The 23,312-nt window shown below is 34.3% G+C and overlaps 1 protein-coding gene across 1 annotated transcript in view; it reads left to right on the forward strand.

Annotated features, from left to right (window-relative positions):
- The window catches only part of ULK4 (unc-51 like kinase 4), a 210,022-nt gene that overhangs the window by 35,468 nt on the left and 151,242 nt on the right, over nt 1–23,312 (forward strand). The window contains exons 19-22 of the mRNA XM_041407795.1: nt 3,420–3,503; nt 9,083–9,244; nt 15,945–16,127; nt 20,940–21,067. Coding sequence (XP_041263729.1) covers nt 3,420–3,503; nt 9,083–9,244; nt 15,945–16,127; nt 20,940–21,067 — 557 coding nt within the window. The remainder of the gene's footprint in view (nt 1–3,419; nt 3,504–9,082; nt 9,245–15,944; nt 16,128–20,939; nt 21,068–23,312) is intronic.

Here is a 23,312-nt window from a genome sequence, read left to right on the forward strand (position 1 = left end):
TAGCTCATTTGCATGTTCCACAAGATGTAGTGGTTGCCTTGGTTTTTGTAGAATAACAAGCATTGTCCTATTTTTGTTGGACAATTGCCAAAGTATTTGTCAAATACATTCTCACAGAACTTATAATGTGAAATTATGTTCTGAAAAATGCATCCACAGTCACAGTTTATATGTTTTAATACTTGCTCGGTTTCCTCAGGAGGAAAGACTTCTACCTGCTATCATCAAACAAATGAACTTAAAACTCCAACTTGGAAATTGCATTTGGCAATATTTTGCACGGCTTGATTTTATTTTGAAATTAAACTGATAGCTTGAACAATTCTGTTAACACTGGTTGTATAACACCAGAATGATTTGCACAGGTTTTTTCCATCTGAAAATGTGACCTGAAAAATTTTTCATTCTGTGTATGAATTTTATAATGTTTGAAGCATTACAACTTGCATATGAGTGACAAGTCTGTCATGTTTCAAAGTTGGTCATGCATACACACACACACAAATATTAATGGGTTGCATTATGTTATAGCTAAGAAATTAATAGAGTGTAGGAACAAATATTTGGACACATATGAGCTCAAGACACCGTGTCTTGGTAAAATTTCAAAAATATCAGTGTGATTTGTATGCTTGAAAATACTAACCATACAATTCTTTTTAAGAAAAGCACTTTTCATTTTTCTATCCTATACATATTTAACTTCAGAATACTGTAGCGTTGTAGGCATTTTGTATCTCATTAAACTGTCAAACAGTAGTGCTGAATGACCTTGCCAAGATCATATAGCAAGTCAGGGGTAGTATAAGAAATGGAAACAAAAAGTTTATTGCCAGCTTATATCTTTAAACAGCAAAGCCTTATGACTTGACTAATAAAGAAAAAGAAATCATAACTGCATCTAATTAATTAAGGACTATACACTTGGTTTTTTTTCGTTTCCATCCATTTTGTGGATGCTTTCTTTGGCATGCTTGATTGTTTTATCAAACTGCTAAATATTTTCATTTAAGCTGTAAGTTTTTGAGGGCATGTCTGATTTTATTTATTCATTTATTCCCTCTGGGGTTTTGTGAAGCATTTCTAGGTCCAGCCACAATTTTTGTATGAAATAATGGCAGAGATTATTTCTTTTTCATGTTAACATTTGGTAAATCGTAAATTATCAAATATTTCAAATTAAATTCAGCTGTTTATATGCAGGATGATTAATGAGGTAAAATATAAGATTACTGTTTGCGCTTCTATGGCTTAGAAAATTCTGGGAAATGTCCAGATAATCGTAACAGTCCAGTGCATTCGTAAAATCTGATATTGTGTGTGTACTTGCTTATGAGATCTCATAAGTAAGATCTTACACTCCATCTCTGCATTTTTATTCCAAACAGAAGCCAAGAGCAATTCACAAGTAGCATGAGCAGACTCCAGGGAGCATGTTCTCATACTCTTGAGTGGATTGCCTTGGGGGAAAACTTTCAAGTTCTATGTAATATTTTTATTAATTTTGTGCTGTTTGTGTTATTATGGTGCAGAACCTAAAGTTTAATCAAAATCAACATGGTCTGTGAGCAAAAAGTAGGAAGATTCCCCAGTGTTTGGTGATATATTTAAGTTTATTAAGTGTCAAATGCTGTACGTTATGTTTATGTAATTAAGAACAGTACTAAGGTTCATACTCCTTTTGCATTTTAAAATTTATAAATAGAGATTAAACCTTGCAGAAAGTTTTTAATCAGTTTGAGAAATGGAAGAACTATTAATGCTTTAGGATTGCACAGTTTCTTAAGCCTTTTTATTTTATATCACATTTAATATGTATGGTTACAAATTACCTTGAAAGAATTTCTGCCTAAATTATGTGAATACAATGAGAAGCAGATCCATGCCAGTTCCACCATAGATTATCATTTTAACTCTGTTTTCACTCTTAGTCTTGTCCTGCCTCTTCCAGGTAGAAAAGATTCTGCTTTTGCCTGATTGAAAGTAATCTACCTTTACTTTCTTGGAACTTGGGCTGTGCTTTCTTAAACTTACACACAACACCTTGGAAGGCAAATGGTGATTATTTGTCAGCACGTTCTTACTCACATAGATGGAGGAGATAGAATGTAGTGGATTTGATGTGTCTGTTGGATGTCAAGCCACTCTTGTTATTACTGTTTATATTGTCCCATACATCCTAATACAAAGTTAGCAGAAAAAAAGCTTACAAATGGGATATTTAACAGACTCATTTTCTCTATGGCTATATGTGGCAAATAAAGTTTTGTTTTCAATAAAGAAGGAAAATTAATTTTACTAGACAATACAGTAATAATCTTCCATGCTAATGTGCCGTGCTTTAATTAAAGGCCTGAAATGTTCATATTGTATGTATGTTGAATTACTGTAAGCCACACAGAAATCAGCAAATTCAGAAAGTATCATTTATTTCTGCATCATTAGCCCCCACCTTGCCTATCCTATCCCTTTTATTAAAGCCAGTTTATTAGAATGCTAAAAATAATCTGAGAATATAATTGAGTTCAGGAATTGTGTAATTTCTGAAGAAAATTACTGTTTGTCATCCGTCGTCCACTTACTAAAACAAGTTTCTCATGATTTCATGGCCTGTCATCTTCACATCATCTAATGCCTATTATTTCTCTCTTTCCCAAAAGAGGCTATATTTTTTCCTCTTTCTAATAGCTCTGTGTTATTAGCCTGGATATGGAAGTTATTGCAGATAAATCTCAGTGACATCCAAGTGTCCCCTTTTAAATTTAAAATTTTGCAATAGGCTATTGCAGGGACAGAGGGACGTGAAGTTCACTTGTAATGGAAGAATTAAACCCTTATTCAACTAGTAGTGAATTAGCCTAACAGGGTGATTTCAAGGAAATATACAGTAAGATCTTGAAACAGTGTTCATATGTACCGAAGGCTATAGCCTACAGTAAATTTTCTTAAATACTTGGTATCTCTTTGTATGGCTTTGAGCATTTTTTTCAAAAGAAAGTTGACTTTTTTCTTTTTACCTACCAAAAAAAAAATTTTGATTTTAAAGACAAACATTTCTGCTCTTAATAGTCAGTTATCTCTCTGAAGTACTCAAAATGGTTGAGAGGAATGAAAGAACAGACACATTTTTTGTGTTTGTATGAATTAGAATGAATTGATGAAATGCAGAAATATTAGGACAAACTCCGTTATGGATTTTGGAGACTACTTAAATAAGCTAATAAAATATCAATCTCTGTGCTGCACATGAAATAACATGAAATAGTAATAATGTCCTGAAATTTAATATACTTGATTGCATATGTTAATTTGAAATGTGTATAATATGAACCTTGTTAAGAACATGCTACCCATTTTTTATGTGACTGAGATTGTTGTGATTTTTGATTTAATCAGTTGTGCCGTTGACTTCATTTCAGGAGGAAAAAGGGGAGCACCCTAGGGAATGCTGGGCTGTTCCCTCAGCTGCTTACACTGTGCTAATGAGGTGTCTTCGGGAAGGGGTAAGGCTCTTTCATGGTCCTCAGTAGAATTTCTCCACAGTAATAACCCTTTAGGCATTGTATGAGGATTGTAGCCTGCAGCATTGCAGTACCTTGTCAACCAGGCATTGCTCTTGAATTTAAATAATCATAAGACCATGACCTAAGCAGGAGATTAATGCAGCGTTGTTCTCGGTACATTCAACATTTATGTATTGCTGCTTGTGTTGGGGGAAACGGGATAGTAAATATAAATTACTGTTAATAAATGTGAAATTTATTAATGATGTAGGCATCTTTTGGGAAATGTTCTGACAGTTTGTGCTGTCCTCTTGCAATTTGATTTTCATACATCTTTGTAAATTTTTGAGCAAGATTTAAGTTTCTTTATTGAAGCGGATGATATAGAGTTTTTTAAAACGGCATTGTTATCCTACTGACTTGTCAGCATTCTTTTGAGGCAAAAAAGTAGTAATTAGGTTTATTCTCATATGTGTGCTTTACTATGTTCTTCATTGGTTTTGGCAATGGCTTAGCTGTGCTAGAAGAAGGGAACAAAAATATGCATATACTTCCGTTTTGAAAATGAAAAAGAATTGAGTGGAGGGTTTACATTCACTGTTTGTATGAGATCACGTTACTTTATTTTTGCCCAAGGCAAAGCTCAAGGCAGAAAACATGTCAGAGGTTGCTAGAAGGTGGAAAGCAAGAGGAAATACCTTTTTTCCTTCCTTTTTGAGCTCTTTATTGCCTACAGATTGTGATTAATAAAGGAAGAGCCTAGATGCATTTTAATATCTTCAAACCTTCATGCAACCAAGAACACAAAACTGAGTTTGTATTGTGCACAATTTCCAGCTCATAATTAGAGTAAGGTGTCACTCTAAGGCACAGTAGTGAGATGCTATTTAATTATAAATTTAGTAATGGAAGACTTGCTGTTTCTGAATATGCACTATGCAGAAACTAAATCAGGACATCCATAAGACACTAATTTATTCTTATAAAATAAAAGCATTTATTAGTGCTGAAACATGTCAAATTTTTCTTATTAATTTATCTTGATATATTTTTTCTTGAAAAAATGACACAGAATAGAAGTACATTTGCCATGCAATAGTTCAAATTAAATTTAATTAAGCATAAATTTAAAATTATGTCTAGGCTAGCCAACTACATCTGTGCACTTCTATATTTTCTGTTTGTGAGTATGCTCATTTTTAATGTAGATATATATATATATTTAAAACATGTTTGAAGCTGTAAAACTCTGCAAGACTTGAGGATGGAATGGACCTCTAGAGGTCATCTAATCCATCCTCCTGTTCACAGTAGGTCTAAATAGATCAGGTTGCTCAGGAACTTGTCTATTTGTGTCTTGAATATCTCTAATAACTATGGTCCCACAATCTCTGTCAGCAATGCCTGCACCTCCTTCATAGGAAAAAGTGTTTACTTGTTTAAACTTGGAGTCTTCACTCCTGGCCATTGCCTCTTATCCTGTGGCTATGCAGCTCTGAAAAGGCTTGTCACCAGCTTTTCTCTATTAAAAGTACATAAGTTTTTCATTCTTATATTAATAATTAAAAAAAAAACCTATGCGTAATTACATAATGAATTAATTGTAATTGTTCTAAGCCCAGTTGTGAGTTAAGAAAATTTTACATCAGGACGTTTGCTGAAGTGATTATGAACATATTGTCTCAGTATTTATGAAAATGGCAAACTAACTTTTTGTAATAAGGTCTGAACTACCACAGTGCATTGTATATGCATTACAAATACTCACTTCTAGTTTTAATTTCCAGTTAAGAATCTTTATTTGATGTATTTAATAAAAATTCAATAAAATAAAACCAGTTCATGTCATTCAGTACTGTGGTTTATGTAGTTTTGATCTTTGTAAGCTAAGTTCACTGTTCTTGAGTTTATTATGAACTCCTGTGAAGTGTTCTTGGACTTCTGAAGTTTTATAAGATATGTCATTATCAAAGCAGAATTGCCCTCTGAAACAGAACAATAGAACAGGAAGAAGTTTGAAATATGTGTATGTCCCTTTTATTTGCGTATAAAGGAACAAAATGTTCAGAAAATGCAGGTAGTGTCATTTCCACATACCTTCTGTGCCTGAATATCTAACAGTGATAAAAAAGTGTGTGGATCAGTGAAGGGAGTTTTAGGGTGATGGAAGCAGAAGATTGGGAAAGTCTTTTATCTGTAAGGGAACACAAGTTTAGATTTCCTGCATTTCAGTGTTGTTAACTTGAGATAGAAGCTGATTTTCAATCAGGCAAAGAACAGTGGAGTTCAATTATGTGTCAAAATAAGGGAATTGGTACACTCATAAATAAGTAAACGATAAGCTTGATTTGACATGTTTAGTCTTGGTATAATGTTGTGGTCTGTCAGAATGGATGTAGTAAATGTTCCAATATTTATTTGCTAATCTTTTCCAACAACTGTTTCCAATGGTGAAACAAAATGCTTATTCCATGCATCTGTATTTGTTTAAGTTCAACTTCTAAATGTTTGTGTGCAGTCTTTAAGATAGGAAGGTCCTGATTTCTCCTGCTAAATTGTATAACTGTTAGAGTTCCTATGTTATCCAGTCATGGAAGATACTTTCTCTTTCAGAAAGGATATTCCTATTTAATATTGAGTACCTATGTGAAAACCATTTTCCTTTTATGCATTTTGCTTCATTTATTCAAAACCCTGTCCGTACATCCAGGGTTGTCCCAACCCAGGTGCAGAATTTGGGACTTGCCCTTCTCAAACTTCATATGGTTGGTGATTACCCAGACCTCTTAATTTGTCAAGGTCTCTCTGCAGGACCTCTCTGCCTTCAGTGGGGTCAACAGCTCCTCACAACTTAGTTTCATCAGTAAACCTACTTTAAAAGGATCATAGAATATTTTATCCTAACTTCTAATAAAAAGTTATGCTATTTTTTGGTAGTATGTTTGTTATCATAGTGACTATAACTTCAGTGCTTCCAAAATGTTTGCTGCACTGTTAAATTTATAACAGTCAGTAAAAATATCCAGTAGATTCAGTTATTTCAAAAACATGGAAGTAGATTTTTTTACTATGTTTATTTCCACACCCCCCTTCCCCCCCTCCCCCGCTTCCCAATTAAAATGTAAAGACTTATCAGTAGTTTGCAACTTTTTATCCTTCTAGTATTTGCATTTTCACTCAGGGCTCTTTTTCATTAAGCATCCCTGACTTCACTGGAAACAGATATATCTGCAAGTGTTCAACATGACTGAAAATTAGAAGCTTTAAGGGTGCTTTATAAAACTCGTTGAAACCTAAACCCATTGAAAATAAAGTATGTGCTTCTTCTTTTATGCAGTTCTATTCATAGTTTTAGATTTCATGCAGTTCCTGATGTGGACAGTGAGTTACTGATATATGGAACTGCTTTACTCATATCTTGAAGATCCATTTCTGTTCACTACAATAGCTTATGTGCTGGTAACATCACTGGATGACCCCTTTCCTTTAGTTAAGAGGACAAATATTAGTTTAGATCAGGCTTCCCTTGCAGGCGGAAAGGGAACATGGTACAAGTCTTGTTGCTAAGATAGTGCTCAGGAACGGATACCAGAGGAGCTGAAATGGAAGGCCACAGGTGGCAGCAAATAGAATTACTTTGGCAGCATCATTGAGCTTTTAGAATACAGTGATGATGCATGACCATTTTCTAGTCAAAGCAGCAGGACAATCTGGAACAGGGCATAACTCATCTCATCAGTGGCTGAAAGGAAATAAAGCACACGTTCAGGACCAAATTTTGCAAAAAAAAAAAAAGCTGTAATTGTATCTGGAAATTTGTTAACATTAACAATCCACTATATATTCCTTTGATTATGATTAATTAATGGGATTATAGTTCATTTATTGTTTATGCCTGCTTAAATTAGGAGTGGAGTTCCAAATGGCAGTCTTAATAACCACTTCATATGTAAGACAGACTTAACTTGGCAATTATGTTTCAGTTACGGATTTGATTGTTAAATGCATCAATTGAGTCAATTTGATAAATGCATGTATTTTTACAACCTAACTGTACCCCCCCCCCCCAAAAAAAAAGACTGAAATGCAGAAGTATAATTCACAGAAAAAAGATTAAAACTGGACATTATTTATAAAATGCTTTCAGATCTTAAATTTTAGTAAACATGTAATTTGTGTATTTAGGTCTTTAGTAGGTCAAAATAATGCAATATTTTGCAGTAATCAAAACTGTAAAAAGAGAGAAGCCTGAAGTCTCTTTGGTTTTATGGCTGCAAATAAGAAGGAAGACCACAGAATTCAGTGGATTTTTTTATATAAGAGTGTAACCACTTTAGATGGAAACTGACTTTGGTATTTCTGTTAAATATTTTGAGTAGAGCTGCAGTTCTTTGGAAGAACAGGAAGGATTATAATGAAAATGATGAATACAGCCTTACTCTTTTTTTTGACAGCATTATACTAAGAGTTTTCAAATATTTCTACATCTAAAATCTATATTTTAGAACTACTAAGTCAGTAGAAGGAAAAATGGATATTGAATATATTTTAATGAAGTATAAGTTCTCCCCTTCCTGCAAGTTCTCCTCTATTGTACTACTTTCTGAAAAGTTTCATTATCTTGCTCACAGTTGTTAGTGGCCCTCATTGTAAAGATAACTCTCAGAAATCCAAAGCTTAGTAGGCTAAAATAGAGATCAATTTAAGAAAGAAATCAATTAGATATTATGATTAATTATTTGTGAAGCCAGACTATAAGGACAAACTGAATTATAAAAATTATATTAAAATTCATTCTTGCTAAATTCAAGATGCTATTAAAGACATTATTGAGAGACTTCACTTTTTTTGTAGTTCAAGACTGAGATGAGGTGAGGCAATTCACAGCCAAAATAACACCAGTGATGTATCTTCCAGTTGAAGACTCTGATTTTAAGTGAAAATTATTGGGTTAGTAGTAAAAATATGAAGGATTCTGAATCTCATGGAAATTTAGGACTTCTTGTAGTAAATGGGACCTAATAATTTGTCTTAAGCAGTGGTCAGGATTGTCTGCTTAGAAGGGACTTATAGAACAACTTAATTTACAAAAAGTCTTTATTCAAAAGAGTCAACAAATCCTGGGATAAAGACAAAGAGGATTTAATGTAAATTTTTTTTTCCAATGTAACTGAATATCTCATAATTGTACTCTTTAGAGCATGTTCTAGTGATGAGTGTTGACACAAATTTGTCCATTTATAAAGCACTGATCATGGAACACCTTTAATATAATAAAAGCTTTTAATTTGTAATGACTACATTTAATTTGGGGTGATTATTTGGAGATGAAAGGTTTTGCATTAAATTATGCTTGTATTAAAATGTTTTTGCAGTAGAAGAGAAAGTGGGGGGAAGTAGGATCTGTGAACATAACTTTATCATAAGGTGAGGTTTCTTGAGAACTTTTGCAAGTATCAGGAAGAAATAAGAAACCACACCAAGACAATATACATTGAATAGAATGTGGACATAGGCAGTAATTTACAAAGAAATTAGAAACATTTGCAAATGTGTTTTCCTTCTTCTCCTTCCTATAGGAAGAGCGGGTAGTGAACCATATTGCAGCAAAGATAATTGAGAATGTTTGTACTACTCGTTCATGCCACGCACAAGGATTTATTACAGGAGAAATTGGACCTGTCTTGTGGTACCTTTTCACACATTCTACAGGAGATTCTTTGAAGATAACTCCTATTTCGGTAAGGAATTTCCTTTTCTGGTAGTGTAATGCTTTGGCCTTTAGTCTGAAAAACCTTCTGAATTGGAATTGAAATGTATTTGAACAAGTTTGCAGTAGGTTTGTTTTTTTTATATTTGACACTACATTAAAACATATTTGAAAGATTTCTGAAATTGAAAAATGCATTTATTACAGTTCAGTGCTTATGAATAGTTCTGGTGATTCATCATTTTCCAGAACATATATTTCCTTATGCTGGTAATGAGTTATGTTTAAAAATTTTAACCTTTCAAAGAATCTATTAAATTCTTGCAAAATTGAAATTTCTCTTTTTTGATGATGTTTCAAATGAGAATTGTTTATTCTTTTTATCAAAGACTAATTTAGAAGACTTAGTTGAATTAATCAAATTTCCTTTTATAAAATTGTCAGGGCCTAGTCTTTGCCCTGAATTTTCAAAGCAATATAGAATGATAGCAAGAGAAATAGAGTGATGATGTGCAAGGAGAATATTTGGAACAAAAGGATTTATAAGGTAGAAAATACTTAGCAGGAATGTGAGTTTAACCCAAGAGCGTGTAGTGACAGGACATGGGGGGATGGATTCAAATTAAAAGTAAATAGGTTTAGATTAGATATTGGGAAAAAAATATTTATTGTGAGGGTAGTAAGGCACAGTGTCAGTGTTCCCCAGAAAAGTTGTGGCTGCCCTATTCCTGGGCAGTGTTCACAGCCAGGTTGGATAGAGCTCTTGCTTTCCAGATGGAAAATGGTAGTGTCACAGCGGCAGCAGTATGCACATAGACACATCTAGCATAAAGGTAATAAAAGAGAGAGAAATAAGAATTCATTTGAAGTGTGGCTAAAGAGGTAAGTGGTATAATAAATTTATAATTTAAAAAATATATTTATTTATTGATTTTTTTGTCTTAGTGTATATATGTGTCAGAGTCTTGTCTGCAATATAAAGTGCTCAAATATTGGGAAAATGTCTTCTCCTTTAGAACAGGAAACCTATTTAGTAAAATAAAAACCTTTGCTCTGTAGCATCTGAAATTCTTGGCAAAAACAGTCTTAGAACTTTCATGGGTATAGAATAGTCTGTCTCTGAATATGTAAAGTATATGTGTGAGTCTGGCTATTAGGCTGCTTTTTTAGAAAGGGTCTTTTTGAGACTTCACCCGTTTGATCTGTGAGTTTTATGCTTAGATCACAACGGCATGTATGGGAAAAGACTGGAGATAACAGTTATGACTTCCCTTACTTACTGAGTTTTTAAAGTAGCCTGCTCAATCCTCTCTCCTATCACTATTTTTGCTATAAGGGTTGTTTTGTATAATGTACTTTCTATTCTTGCCAATCATTACACTGGGCAGTTGTTATTTGTTTGCTACTAGATCATAGTATTTTTTTTTTAATCTCTTTCAACTCATGATGAAAATTCCCTCTTGTTTCTCTGCTGTCTGCTTGGAGAACTTCGCGTCATCATTTACCACTCCCTTGATTCCTACTGCAGACTCCCAGCAGTCTCCCAGGGCCTGCTCCATTTGTAAGGGCCAATTGGCCAGTTATGGCTGCCTTGTGTACCACAGCAAACAGCATATTCTGGAGAACCTGTCTGTCTCAATGGCATTCAGACACTGAGCTAAAAGAGATCACAGGAGGAAATATCAGTGGGCTTTTTCTTTTTTTTTTCTTTTCCCCTTCTGAAAACTCAATTTCTTCTTGGACAATACGGTATGCTTGCGGTGGGCAGAGCTTTTTTCCCTGCTCAGTAATATGCAGAAGTTACGTATTGGATTGTCAAGAATATTGTCAAGAATAAACTTTCACTGATGTTTCATTCACTACGACTTTCTGTAGCTGTGGGCTCTTGGATGATTGTCAAGAGACTATGAGAGGAGTGGGTTGTTGTTTGTCCCTCTGTATCCTTTGCTTCTTTTGAAAACCCAGGTCACTGGATTCTCCCAGGTTCAGGTGAACCACAAAGAAGCCTTTTCTTCATCATAGTGTTTATGCTATGGGTATTTAGCCTGTTTTAAGCACTACTGATGAGAAGAGAATTTTCCTGCTGGAAAAACTGGAAAGTTGCAAAAAATGTATAAGACGAAGGTAAAACCTGAAGACCTTGTTGTAGCCTAGTTTGCTCCCCCTATTTTTTTTTTTTTAATTTTTTTTATTTTTGTGTCTATTGATAGCTACCACTATGTACTAGTCCAGTGAGGCTTTATGAATTGCTCAGTGCAGTTGGACAGTGCTGGTGTTTGTGTGATCTCTTCCAAGTGAGTAGACTGAAAGTATCACAGATTGCGAGTTCCTCAGTTCCTTCACCTCTGGTTCCTGTAGGTGTGATACAGCAGCCTGATTTTTATGGGCTTCTTGTTCATCTAGGCCTGTTAAGTGCAGTGAGTTCTACTGCAATATTTATACTCCAGAATCATCTGGCAGTCATGGGTTGACAGTGGGACTTGGAATGACATTGGTTTTGCCAAGCTCTTACTTCCTGAATATTTTTCTTGTGTTTGAAATCTTTGTATTATAAAATATATTAGCCTTCAGAAGCTACTCTAGAAGCCGTCTTACAGATGACATCTGTTAGGATGAAGCAGTGTGCTTTAGGTCATGATAGCTGCAATTACCGGAATTTCCTAGAAAAACTCAGCTGATTTTTAGGACATCCTTTCAATAGCAATTGACAATCTAACTAAGAAAGATGTTTTTTATCATTCTGTTACCTTTTCTTTCTCAAAGTTGCTTAGCAATGTGTGCTTGGGTGTTGATGCCAGCATTTTAAAAAGACAAACAAGTTGAGTGTGCACACTGAGATCTGTTTCTTCAACATTTTATGTATATCTGTGGTATAACTGTACATATGGACAACAGAAACAAAACCCTAACTGTTCCAAACTAATGTTTGTTTCCCGTGAAGGCAATAGGCTTACTGGAGATCATACTTTTCCCTTGTGTACTTATTGAAATTTCAGTCATGCTGGAGGTAGGACTTGTTCAAAATTCACATATTGGAGAGCTTTGAATGAAAGCAGCCATGAGGAGAGTTGCAAGAGTAAGACACGTTTATTGTTTTATATCCTTGATGAAACTGTTTTCTTCTAGTTTTTCTGGTCTTCATGGAAATTATTGCTATCCATGTAGCTGAATCCATCTCCTTTTTCAGTCAGTTCATTTTACTGAATGGGGTCCTGGATTTTCCCCTCCACTATTTTGGGGATTGTTTCCTTTATCAGAAGACTGAAGTTTAATACTTTTATATGAAGTGAATTAAACAAGGAACCTTCTAAAGTAGAATGTGCTAAGGTAATACTTTAATCCTTTTGCTGCTTTGTAGTGAAACACTAAAGTAAGAAGTAGATAAACTTATTAGTCAATGCCTGATATAAATCATGGTTGTGTATTAATGCTGCTGTGGCATTTAGATATATAATCTTAACTTCATCTGATAACAATCAATTGATACTGAAATCTAGTGCAGGAAGATCTTTTCCCAGCTAAAGTTATGGAGGTTTTAGTGGTATGCTAATTTAAAAAATAAAATACTAATGTATTCTATTATATGTTATAATGTACTGTATAATTTCTACATTCATTAAATTGTTGCTACAGATTTGTAGGCATTTTTATCCTGTATGACCACAAAAATTTACATCATCAGTGTCCTATTTCATTTTATTATGCAGTCATTCCTGCCTTATTTGAATGTATCCTGAAGAATTTATTCTTAACTGACATCTATATTAGAATGTAAAAATACATTGCTGTTAAGAAATACGTCTGTCATATCTTTACTTGGAGTTAGCAGTCTGTCTGCAAAGTGTATCAGCAGTAAAGGACTATGGAATTCTACTTATGATAATTTCAATCAATAATAAAAATATATCAAGGAGATTCACTGTCTTTAGTCTCTGGAGTCAAGAAATGACACGTCACTTTGTCCTGCCTATCAGAGGTGGCAAATTCGGATTGTGTCTCCGTATTTTTTTCTCACTTTGGAGTCCAACATGCCTCAGGTAAGTATCACAGATTTTGCCTGTAGGAAAGTTGTGTCTTTTTATCATTTTGCTAGACTCAGAAAAAAAATCTGTAGGATGTCACAGCAATATTCTGACAAGCTCAGCAGCAGGAAGAATATTTCTTTCCAGTATGCTGTAAGTTTTTTAATTTTGTAAAAAATAACTTAAAATTTTGTTTCTAGGAGATAACTTTTTCTGCTGGAAGAGAAGTAACAAAACATAAGCTACTTAAATGGAAACTAATTTGGGAAAGCTCATGCAGTCTTTTTTGGGGATTTGGTTCCTTTGTTATTTTCTTAAGTAATTGGTATTGAATAGTTTCTTTCAGAGACTTGTGTATTGCAGATGCTTTAGTGCATTCATTCTCAAACTTTTGAGTCATGGAAGATATCATGAAGGGGTGAATGTTACCGAGTCACATGTAGCATGCAAGACTAGCAGGATATGGCAGACATGATCATAGAACCCTGGAGTATCTCAAGTTGGACGTGACCAATAAGAATCGTGAGGCAAAGATTGGAGCTGCTGAGAGAAGAGGTGATGGTTAAGGCTCCAGCAGATGCTGTGCTGCTGTCCGAGTTTCTCAGAACACACCAAATGAATCCTGCACCACAACAAGCAGAGAGCAGCTGTGGAGAAGCCAGTTCCAAGAGAAGTTCTGCTGAAGCCTTATTCTCACTAAGAACATTTCATGTTCCAAGATTGCTACCTGGAGATGGTGGTGTGAGCTCTAGTCTTGCATCTATCATCATCCGTTTCCAGTTCCTGCTCCACCACCTTTTGACCTATCTCCATCTGTTTTCTCCCAATATTGGATCTACTGAAATAATTTAGAGTGCTTTGTACTCTATCCCACATTTAAATTCTATCTTCTGCTTTTCTGCTGAAGTGTTGGGTTCATTCATTTAGCAGAGCATTCTGTGATGTACAAACTAATGGGAATTTAAAGCTTCTCCCCTTGGCTGTTGGTGGGCTGGAGCTTTTCTGCTACCTCCAAAGCTGCAGTATTATACTAGAAGACAGCCTATGATGTCTTTCCTATGAGGTTTGCCTGGAAGTAATCAATGGCCACCTTTGTTTGGCAAGGTTTGTAGCAGAGATCTAAGGCAGTGGAAAATCTGTGCATACCAAGGTAGCTCCATGTTGCTTTGGCACAGCCTGTCCCTTGGTCCCAGCAGTTCATTGGTAGTATGACCCTCAAGGGTGTTTTTAGTGAATACATATACCTCCTGCTCGCTCATTTTGAAAACTCTGAATAGAGGTGAAGAGCTGGATTCTATCCTGGGGGAAACAGAGCATGCTGTACTAAGGAGCTGAGATTGAGTGTCTGTGTTTAAAAAGAGAGTTAAAAAAAAAAAAAAAAAAAAAAAAAAAAAAGGCTGCAATCAATGCGGTTCCTGGACCAGAAAGGACAAGGAAGAACAGGAGCAGAGTAGATGAACAGCAACAATAAAATGTCTGTCAGGTTTGTGATTTACTCTCTTGTATGCCTTTTTACTTCTTTTTCCTTCTATTTTAGTTTGTTTTGAGTAATGTTTCTAAGGGCACTGGTGAACTGGACAGTTTCTGGTGTTCTTATGTGGAAAGCTTTTCTCTGGTGGTAGTATTCTGTGTAATTGACTATAGTTTCTCTTAAATGAGACCTTACTATTGAGTGCACACCAAGTAAACAGCAATTTCTTAGTATAGCTGGTCTGAAGAGAACAAAGATATATGAATATTACTTACATTTCACAAAAGGGGGTCACCTTCAAAGTTTTTCCTGAATACCAATTCAGATTTTTATCTGAACCCAAATATTTGACATAAGCTGTTCTTCTATGCTAACAGTATATTCAGGCCAAAGAAAAAGAAATTTTTAATGTTTAAGAAGTCTTATTTTCATTATCTGGAGAGAACAAATACAGTTACGGTATCTTGAAGGTTGCATTTTTACAGGTATCAAAAGGAGATTGATTTGGAGATGAGGCCATCCTGAAGATTGTTTGGTAATGTTTGCTAGGAAATAGCTAAGTTAGTAGGCACTGAACAGGTTTGTGCTCATTTTACTGGAGCATTGTCAGTATCTACATTTTCTATTAAAATTATTTTAATCACTGATACTTGAAAATCAACCATTTGGAGAATAGTTTGCAAGTTTGTTATACTAATCACTGTTTCCTAATAAGTACCTAGATGTGAAGTAGTATCTAGAGCTAAGGACAGACTTCAGACATTGAAATACTACATACCTCATTATTGTCTTTGAGAGTGAGAGAGAAGATGCCCACCTTTATGGGCGCCCATAAAGACTATGCCATGTGTTATGTCTGTATTTTCTCTCCCTGCACTCCTTTCTAGTACAGTGTTATCTGATGCTGTTTATATTCCGTGCTTGACAAAAGACTCAAGCATAGGCTGTGATTCTCCATCATTATTGTTCCATGGAAGAAAAGAGTAATGTGACTTTTTGATGTGGATGTTGCTGTATAAAATATTTGAATTTCAGCTGCACAGAGTGTATAGCAAGGCATTTAGAAGAATTCCAGGTCTCTAAAAATAAGTGTTCTTTTCTCCTAATATTTGTCTTAAAAATGAATCTGTATGCATTCCATATATTCCTAAACTATTGGAAAACTCACCACATGCTTTTATTTTCCAGTATTTATCTTGAGATAATAGTCTCATTAATATTTTTTTTCACTTTTGTAGGCTTTGTGCAGAATTACTCGTTCCTCACCTAATGCTTTCCAGAGTGTTATTGAAAAAGTGGGATTAACAGCTGTACTAAATTCCTTGGCAAATGGAATATGCAAAATTCAGCAGTACATGCTCACGATGTTTTCAGCAATGTTGTCATGTGGGATTCATCTGCAGAGGCTGATTCAAGAAAAGGTTTGACTTCAGATTAATATTTCACTGGCATGGAATTTAATGAAAGGAAAAGTTAAAATTGACACTGTGAGTGGTTTTGGGTTTTCAAAATATGTCTCAGTGACATTTGCATATCTAAATAGCAGGAAGTGAGGAATGTGTTTCATTTATATTTCTATTTGTTTAAAATCTAAATGATAAGGTGTATAGTTTTCCTTTCTTTCATGAATCTTTGAGAAATTGTACTAATAGGTGTATAAATTGTTCCTGCAGCTAGGATTCAATCAATCCAGACTACCCTACCCTGACCATAACTGATAATGGGCCCTAAGGAAAATCAGTAGTGAATCAGTAAAGACATCTATTTGACATAGATCTCTTAGACTTTTAAAAGAGAAAATAAGGAGTGTCCTGATTAAATCTGAAACTGTACTTTGTGCTCTCCTTAAAGGTCCTTAAGTCAATTTGTAAGTGAAATATATTGCAGAAATTAGCCTTTTAATACCTTAGATATCTTTTTCTTATTAGTGTCACTGAATAAAACAACTGGTTTTGGTTTATGTGTAATATAATTTTTGGTAGAAGTGGTTAGAAGTTTTCTATTTTGATTCCCAAACTATTTTGTATTTAGAGAAAAAGTGTTTCTTTTTTGGCAGTGTATCTGCATAGTTCATAAATGAAAGTAATAATCTCCCTCTATTTGGAAAGGATGAAACCACAAAGAAAGAAAGAGCTATAGTTCTGTTTTCCTCAGATGCTCTATTGTAATGTATGTTGTAATCTGACAATCATCTTGATGATAATAATCTGTTGGGCATTAGTTGAGAGATTTTTACTTCCCTACGTATTGTTTTAACAATTACATTTAAGTTAAAACATAATCCCACCCATGTGACCTGAAATCACTCATTCTTTTCCTAAAATTAATTTCTGGACCATGTCAGAATTGCCAGTGTGTTTTTGTGAGTGCATGTCAGCTGGCCTTAAACTTTCCAGATCCCACAACAGCAGCGCTAATAGGTGGCAAATTGTCCTGTAATGCTGCACTTACAGTGCACATTACTGTGAGTTGATGGTATAGTCAGAGGAGCATGGTCAAAAATCATTCACTTGAACATTCAGCAAAAGAATGCAATGTGCAGCTAGCCTATAGCTATAGCATGATGTTTTCTGTGAAAAATTTCTTGTTTATATAGGACTTACATTACTAAAAGAACTCCCATACTGATACTGAATTTGTTACGGACAATGGCTAGAATTCCCTTTCTGATACTGCAGTTCTTATGAGCAATTCTAATAAAATTTTACAGATTAGAAAATTGAAATACAGACAAATGTAGTCATTCTTTTAATAGCATATATCAAACTAATGATAGAAGTGGGAATAGTGCCCAAAGGTGTAAGTAAAAAACACTGTACTATAAAAACTGATAAAGTAGGTCTGGTTCTACTGCATGTGTCCACATTTGTTAACTGTACCTGCATTATAGCTGAGAAAAACTTAAATCTCATAGAATGTTGTTTTTTTTTTTTAATTGAGATTAGCTCAGTTGGTTAGAGCCTGGTGGTAATAACACCCAGGTTGTTGGTTCGATTCCTGTGTGAGCCATTCAGTTAGGATTTGGACTTGATGTTCGTTTCCAACTCAGAATGTTCTGTGATCTGGAAATTAGATTGTAGGATTTTGGAAGCTGAAGGTAAATTTCCGTTTTTCTTGAATAGAATCTAAAAATGCAAACATGCTCCTGTATTGAACTGCCAGGTGCTATCACATCACATGGAGTGATATTATTTTAGCTCTGAAAAAATCAAATTTAATAGTCCATGAACTTTTCAATATTTCATGCTCATGGTGCCCAAGTCCATCTTAATGAGAGAAGGGAAGAGTAGTTTTGGCCTACAGATTATTTTGCGTTCCGTAAAATTCTTGTGTAGCTCAGCTTAAGAGGCAGAAGGACCTCAGTATCACACAGAAGGTAGTGACAAAGAAGTGACTCTGTTTAATATGGGCACAAGCAACATATTAAAAGATACTTAAAGATATAAATTCAAGATGGAGATAATTTATCTTCATGTATGTTATCTAAAAACACCCTTAGGTTCTGAGAATTAGGACTGCCCTTGTTTTCTTCAGTGTTCAAGAACAGTAGTAAAAACCAGTAAAAAACAGTAGGTACAAAACAAAAGCCAGAAATGCAGATCTGTGATCATCTACACTAATATAAAACTTCAGAGAACTACAATAGCCAGAAGGGACTGGGTTTTGTCCCTCTCTGATACAGAGACTTTTAGTTTCCTGTTTTGGAAACAAAATAGTTGAAATTATGTTTTTAAAAGAAAACATGGAAAAAGAACTCAAATGCAAGAATCTTGAATACATTATAGCAATAGATTAAAAAATCCCCACTGCTAATTTTTTTCATCTGGCGTCAAGATTCACCTGAATTAGTGAAAATCAGTCACAGCTTTTTGAATGCAATTAGGTCTTCCAAAGGTCAGATAATGTGGCAGAGTTTTTTTATTTGGTTTCTTTCTTCCTCAACTAGTCGTAAGTAAAATCATTCAAATACTAACAGCAATATATTGTCACAACTGCATTGTAAATACATTATAAGCATTGTCCTCATATTTCAGTAATGGTTTTCAATTCATTGTCTTTTACCTGAATGTGGACAAGTAATTACCACTGTATATGATAGTTTTGTCAATATCACTAAGATTGAATAAAAAGATAAAAATATCTTTAACAAAATCCTTGTATCTCTAAACTTATATTACGCAGATATTTGCAAACCATAGAAGGGAAATTTGAAAATACATAACAATCTAACAAATGTTTGCTATTTTAATTTCTGTTCTTGTGTAGTGAGATAGTGGTCTAGCTGTTTTCCTCTTGTGTAGCCAATTCAAAAACATCATTGCTTTTGTTTTAAACTTGCTTTGCAGTATTACTCTGTATCCAATATAAAGCCATAATCTTGTTGCAGTGTGTTCACTTGAAATGAAAAGTGTGTCCTAACCTGCAGAGTCTCCATGGATACATCAAACATTTGCAGGGGAAGGAGGAAATATAGAACAGAGAAATGATAAATAATGTATTTGGCAGTATTTGAGTGATTTTTGGCTTTTCTGATACACTTAAGTCCTGCAGGTCAGCAAAGATGTGCTTGAGATTTTCTTTGGATAAACTTTTGCGGTTTTGCAGTCCTCAAACCAGCCAGAAAAGCAAATTCCAACAGGTCACATTGATTTCTTAAACCAGATTATTAGAACATTCCCAGATAAATCTGATGTAACTAATTTTATTTGTCTTAACCCATGTTAACCCCCACATGTAGCATTGAGATATTCTTGCTTTCCAGAGTGTGAGGACTAAAAATAGATGTGCTTTGGCTTGTAATTGCATGTGTCTTTGTCATGGTGTCCGTGTGCATGATCTATCAAGTCCGTTTATTCTTGGACATTGTTGCATTATATAAACTCTTTGACTATGTCTGAGGTTTTATGGGATTTCTGAATATAAAAACTTTGTTGTTGCTGTTGCTTTGGTAAAAAAAAAACAAACCTTGAAAAAACAAAACATAATTAAAATTCAACCTTTGCATTTATTAGATTGTAATTTAAGAACTTGACTGCTGTAAGTTCATACTGGAGGAGCTGTAAGTCATGGTCTGTGAGCTGTTGAAGTGTTTAAAGCCATAAACTTTTAAATCCCCAGACGGAGAAATTCTTCTCTTTATGAAATAAGTTATTGAAGTACAGCAGGAAAGTTCTAGAATAATTAATACCTTTTTTTTTTCTGGGATTTCTGTATGATAACTGCTTTTGAAGACAGGGTTGAAGTGGTGTCAGAATAAAATCTGATGTTTTCTTGGCCAACTCTTATACTCCTGCTCTTTTTCCATTCTTAGTCAAGATGTATAGTTAATTATTGCCAAGGATGTCTCTAAGAAATTACAGTCAGTGTTGATTTGCAGTTGTTCTGTCAGGAAATGAGGAATTTGAACAGCAATATGGATGTTAAATGTGCATCACACAGTGGGATTTTTAACTTTGTACATAACATGCATACACTACTCATGTATCCTGTAATGTCACTCCCTTGAGAATCCAGCGCAACTCTTCAAAGGCAGGTTCTATTGATTTGTGCTCAGTCTAATTTTTGCAGAGTCAGTTGACACAGTTTTTAAATTCCAGTTTAGTTTTTAGTTCTGATTTTGTTTATCCTTCTTTCTTTTCAAGTCCTAATTTTATTTCTTCCTTGAAAAGATGTTGTTTACTTTCTGAACCCAAAATAAGACTAGATTAGATAAGAACAATCAGAGAAGGTGGAAACAATTTTACCATCTATTTGGAGCATCTGGTATAAAATTTGATATCTGATGTAGATAAGATTTTATCTAACTAAGGTGTAGTTTTTAATATTCCGGCATATAAGGGCATGAATAGCTAAAATATTTAATAATTTGTGCTTAAATACATATGTATTCTGAAAATAGTCCAGCTTTGTTTTAAAATAAATATATTAAAATATCCTATGTTTATGCTTATGGTAAGCCCTTTAAAAATATAAATTTTATAATATTTCGTAATTGATTTCATACTATTTTGGATGTAGTACATTAAGTAGTGTTTAATTTTACTTTACCACTTGTGAAGATGTTCAAAGCAGCTTAACACTGAGCCAGTCAGTCTTGAACAGAATTTGCTTGTTAGTGTTTTATGGATTTCTTTTTGCTATGAGTGACATGAAAATGAGCAAACTTTTAAGTGTATACAGTCTTACAACAGAGTGCAAGTAGTTTTAATGTCTTTGTGTTTATTTCCACCAAGGATTTTGTGACTACAATTACTCGTCTACTTGAAAGTCCTTCAACTTTTATTCGAGCAAAAGCCTTTCTGGTCTTGCTACAAGTTTTAATTAATAACAGGGAGATGTTGCTCCTCAGTTGTCAAACAAGGTAAGGTGATCATGGAAGATAATAAAAAATATAGTCTTTAAAGCTATACCTGAAATACTTGAAAATGTGTGGTATTTTTGAGCCAGTGTTTTAGAATTTGTTTTTTGTGTAATAGTAATCTTTTTATTCATGAGATTATTTTGTCTGGGATCATCAGGTGACAGTTATTCACAAGGGGAAACCACTGTCTTGCAAGGAGAACATCTTTTAAAGTAACTCGTGGTCCCAGTGAGCATTTGCATTTTTGTGTGGGGCAAAAGATATACTGCAACAGTGAGTTGTTGATATGGTGGGAAAGCAAAATAAAAAGTTCTGCTATGTACCTTCTTCATCTTGGGGTTTGGTATAGTCCATAATCTCTTCCAGATAGTGACTTTCAAGGTAAAATAATATTTTTAGCTATATGTGGTGTGGGAGTGATTTACATAATGACCAATAAATTCCTGTGACTTTTACACGAAGTATTTAATTCTGCCATGTTTTAGAACACTTTGCCATAAATTGCTGAATCACCAGGGAACTGTTATTTGAAATTTTTTGTCTTCTGTTGGGACAGAAGCATTCCTGTATTAAAGAGGAGCAAATTAAAATATGAATTGTCACCATGTTTCGAGGTGATTGGAGAAGTAGGATTAAAGAAATTTTAGTTGGGATTTATATCTTCCACTGTTTTGTAAGAAGAAGAGTAAAATGAAGTGTAAATGTAGTTTTTACAAAATTGAAATAGAGCAGGTTTGGAACTGAAAGTAAAAAAGGATGAAGCTTGTGGGTAACTGTAAATCTAACTATATCTATAGCAAATATAACATTATATCTTATATTCATGTTTGAGAAGAATTAGGATGTATACATTAGGGTTAAAGGAAGAGGCAGATGAATTACACCATGAAGCCACTGTGAGAGAACACCTTGTGGGTTGAAGGCATTATATATCTATTTCTCCACTTGAAAAGCTGTAGGTATCCCAGTATTTGTAGAATCATGGAGAATAAGTACAGAATCCAAGGGCTTTTTCATGTGTACCTTTTTACAATTCCAGAAATGTTCTATCAGATTATGTGCTCTGGTTAGTGAAAAATGCCCCCAACGATTTGTAAGTGACTTTTTGAATGGCTACATTTTTAGTAACTCCTGCTATTCATGTGCCTGATATACCACATAGGACTCTCCTGTGTGTTTGGAGAAAGGTCTGACAGATATCCTGCACAGACAGTTACTGCTTGTTTATATATATACCTAAGATATTATGTGAAGTAGAATAATAATAATATTATCAATAATTTACTTGATTTATAATGCTTTCCAACCAGCTGTCTTTTTGAAGAGAATGTGTTGTGAATTTGGAATATGATTTTGTATTATGACTTTTGGCTTTATCCTGCTGTTTTATTGTCATGCTCCAGACAGGCCTGATTAGAGACCAATACATAATGTAATACATTAGGTAAAACAATAGGCAAGCCTTATAGCAGCTTTATTGAGCTGATAAACTGTTTTTCTTCATTTGCTGAGTTTTCTTTATAATTTTTCTTTAGTGAACAGCATATCTCTTATCAGAATAGATCATTTAAAACCTTTCTCTTACATCCAGAAGATAAGATAGCTACAGAGAGGAAAAGTGACCTATTAAATCTGGGGACAGTTGCATGCATAATATCACTGTATAACTCTGGAATAAGCTTAAACACAGCAGAGATACTGGATACTCATTGACTTATAGTATGGAATTTAGTTAGATGTCTTCAGCTATCTGACAGAAAAGTTTCTTCCAAATTAAGACTCAAAAATTCTAAACTGCTAGCACATGAAGCAAAAATCATTTGGATAATTATTGAAAATGTTTGATACACGTAACTTCTCTTTCTGGAGATGTTTGATTTGAGAAACATAAAGAGCCTGTAGTAAAATGTTCATAGTTCCTGGTTAAGAGTTTTTCTTCAGCAGCTACAGCTAAAACTTGTAATAGGATTTATATTGCTTTAGATGATAAAATCTGTTTGTGATAATTATAATCAATATAAGGCAATTTTTCAGTGTGCATCATTTAAAGGATGATGCAGATAAAACAATAATAACTGTTCCATGGCAACACTGCACTGAAAAATGCTTTTGTTTACTTTGGTAATTATGCTGGTTTTGGCTGAGTTAGTGCTAATTTTCTTTATGGCAACTACTATGAGGCTGTTTGTGCTAAAAACAGCCCCCTGGGCCTCATGAGCATGGGGACTGCCTCGGGGCCAGCATC

This window comes from Onychostruthus taczanowskii, unplaced genomic scaffold (genome assembly GCF_017590055.1).
Source record: "Onychostruthus taczanowskii isolate IOZ18803 unplaced genomic scaffold, ASM1759005v1 scaffold28, whole genome shotgun sequence".
NCBI classification, from domain to species: Eukaryota; Metazoa; Chordata; class Aves; order Passeriformes; family Passeridae; genus Onychostruthus; species Onychostruthus taczanowskii.